This window comes from Stegastes partitus, unplaced genomic scaffold (assembly GCF_000690725.1).
Source record: "Stegastes partitus isolate 25-593 unplaced genomic scaffold, Stegastes_partitus-1.0.2 Scaffold1696, whole genome shotgun sequence".
NCBI classification, from domain to species: Eukaryota; Metazoa; Chordata; class Actinopteri; family Pomacentridae; genus Stegastes; species Stegastes partitus.
Genome location: NW_007579427.1, coordinates 60064 through 63195, shown reverse-complemented (window position 1 = coordinate 63195; position 3132 = coordinate 60064). Strand labels below are relative to the sequence as shown.

Below are 3132 nucleotides of genomic sequence, written 5' to 3'. Positions count from 1 at the left end.
GAACACCTCCTTGAAAAAGTTTGTCATGAAGTCAGCGGGGTTACCCTTCTCAATATCACTTTTAAGTCCAAACACACGCAGATTTAACTTTCTGCTCTGTATTTCCATTTTCTCTATTTTGTCTTTAAGTTCATTGTTTTCCTTCATCAGCGTTTCACGCGCTGCTTCCAATTTAGCAACACGGTCATCGATGCCGACCAGCCCTTCTTCCATCTCACCGAGCTTCTGTCCACACGTGTCGAGTTCCACCTTTAAAGCATCGAGCTGCGGTTGAAATCTGTCGAAAGCAGCCCCGATTTCTTCTCTAATTATGGAGCGTATTAGAGTCGATAATTCCGCATGGCTCACCTGCGATGACCCACTTTCCATGTCGCTCACCTCCTCTGCTTGTCTCCTTTGTGCCCCTTCACTTTCCGATGGGCTGTCGCGCAGACTTAAAGACATTCCGCAATTCTTCTTGTGTTTCTTTGCCGGCATTACATTCACCGTATGTTTAAAGCATTTAAGCGAAGACTGAAGTACTTAATCTATGCATATTAACTTGAGTTCTCCTTAAAAGTTTGAAGTGGGAGCTGCGTGCTCTCGGAGTTTTCACGCTACACTTCCGCGCATGCTCAGTGATCAGAGACTGGCAGGCCTGACTCTCTGCTTCATGTGTTTCTGGTTCCACAGAGCTGCAGAGGAACATGAACCTCAATGAGCAGAAATGTGACGGGAGCAAAGAAACACCAGAAACTGCTTTGAGTTCTGAGGGCTAACCGTCAACGAAGCTCATGATCGCCACAGCCACAATCCCAGCGCAAAAGATGAATGAAATGTGGCATAAAACGAAGCCTGAACCACGATGACTTTACCTGCGCTGGTGCTTGGTGTCCCTTCTGTCATTCCTGCCAGCATGGACAGAAGCTTAAAAAAACTCTGGTTCTAATTTAGCTGAAGCTACTTCCGCTGCTTTAAACGAGTTCCTGCGGTCCGTGCAAACCCAAAACCTTTAAAAAGATTTCTTTAGTGAATAACTGGTGTTACTGGCACAGACATGTCTGTTCAGCTCTCTGGTGTTTATAACGTGATCCGATGGAGTGAGATGTTAATACAAACACCAGGTTGCGTTTGTGTCTCCGTGTGACTTTCTGTTAAAATGCAGAACAAAGCTGCTGCAGCTTGTGGTTTGAAGGCACATTTAGCCTCTTGCACTTCCATGAATCCCTTTTTGGTACAGGTTCCTGATACAGGTACAAAACCTGCAACTCTCCAACACCGCTTGTAATTCGTACCTAATCACATCCGCTGGTGCTGTGTTGCAGGTATGCTTGCAGTCTGGTTTACTATGGCCTGACTCTGGGGGCCAGCGAGACGTCTGGTAGCCGGTACCTGAACGTAGCCATGTACGGCCTGGTGGAGCTGCCCGCCTACCCGCTCTGCATTTACTTCATCAACAAACAGTGGTGAGACACACGATGATACACACTCGTGTCCTGCCTGAAAAACATCTAAAAATAATGAAGTGTCTTTAGCTCACATTTCTTTCCTGGACAGAGTTCATGATTTCAGATGGTTCAAACAGGCGGCTCTTTTTGCTCTGTTAATCACACATTTTAGTATTTACTAGCTGCATTTCTTTTTCAAACCAAGTGCAAACTGAATGTTTGTATCAAAGGCCGTGCCTGGTGGAATTTGAGCTCCGTTAAAGCTGGTCTCCCTGTGCAGCGCCACTCTGCTCCCAGTGCTCCTGCAGCACATGTAGCACCCAGTGCAAGTCTTGTCATGTGAACATGTCAAACGCTGTCTGGTGGCTGCTGAGTCTCCTCAGTTCTGTCTAAACTCTTAACCTTGATTTTACTCTGGAGGAAATGCTGCGGAGAGCCAAACCTGACGAGCAGGGCAGGCGGAAAGCGAGTTGTGTTGCTGTGGCCAAATAACAAAAACGCCATCGCACCACAGTTTAGATCATTTATTGTCACATCTTCTTTGTGAATGTGCATGTTCTAGTGCTCCTGATGTTGATACTGCCACTGATTTCCTGACTCAACAGTTTCTGCTCGCACGTGTTGCACAATCCCAGAACTTTCTGATCCTCCCTTGCAATCTGCTGATGTCCAGATGTTTCCATTGTCTGAGTTGTTTTGTGTCTTGTGTCTGTGCAGGGCTGGGAGGAGGAAAAGCATGGCCAGTTTCCTGTGTCTGGCTGGCTCTGCCTGCCTCCTCACCATGTTCATTCCTGAAAACACCGGTGAGAGCCTCCCGCCACTCATTTTCCTTTCCTCACCTCTTCTCCTTGTGCCTGGATCCATCCCACCTCAGGCAGCAGGTGTTTTGAAGCCATGTCAGCTCGATAAGACTTGTGGCTCAACTGCATCGTCCGTTCCCTGTTTTGTAATGAACAGAACATTGTTCATGATAACAACTTATTTATTCACCTTCAGTTCAACAGGACATAATGTGACAACAGTGTGTGGATGTCATACATTTTATTGGACACACAAATGAAGCCCATGAAAACAGAATGAACATTAGCCGTGTTTCTAGAAAGCTTTTTGTGCTATTTTAAAGAATTGTGTGAGAAATGGTTGATGCAAACAGGGAAATGATAAAAAATAGAATGATTTACGCTCTCTTGAGGTGGTTTTTGACTCTTTTCTAAAACAAAAAAAAAGCTTAATGGGAGATTGAGATGCCTTTTTAAATATATTCTGATGTGACACATGTCAGCTGTGTTCGCTTCTTTTGATTACTTGTGTGATAGTTAGTTCCTGAACTGTGTGTTCTGGGCCTGCAGGTTTCTATGAGACGGTGTGATTGTGTTTACAGGGACCTTGCTGAGTGTTACGTCGATGGCGCTTCTGGGAAAACTGATGGTCAGTGCAGCGTTCAACATCGCCTACGTCTACACGTCTGAGCTCTACCCAACGGTTATCAGGTGAATGCAGTCTGCTTGTCCACACGCTCTTGCTGGTGTTTCACTCAGTGATTCATGTGTTTTGAAACGGTTGTCTTTCAGAAACGCTGGTTTGGGAGTTTGTTCAATGTCATGCAGAGTTGGAGGAATCCTGGCACCGTTTGTTCCCTCCATGGTAAGAATGGGACAGTTTGTAGTTTAGCCCCACCGCTTTCTGGCCGTCTTTTGCTGGCTTA

At 45.8% G+C, this 3132-nt stretch overlaps 1 protein-coding gene across 3 annotated transcripts in view; it reads left to right on the top strand.

Moving 5' to 3' along the window:
• slc22a15 (solute carrier family 22 member 15) overlaps positions 1-3132 on the top strand; it is a 16190-nt gene that overhangs the window by 6057 nt on the left and 7001 nt on the right. For all 3 annotated transcript variants that reach the window (XM_008301665.1, XM_008301663.1, XM_008301664.1), the window contains exons 8-11: positions 1305-1445; positions 2145-2230; positions 2809-2917; positions 2999-3071. In XM_008301665.1, the coding sequence (XP_008299887.1) occupies positions 1305-1445; positions 2145-2230; positions 2809-2917; positions 2999-3071 (409 nt within the window). The remainder of the gene's footprint in view (positions 1-1304; positions 1446-2144; positions 2231-2808; positions 2918-2998; positions 3072-3132) is intronic.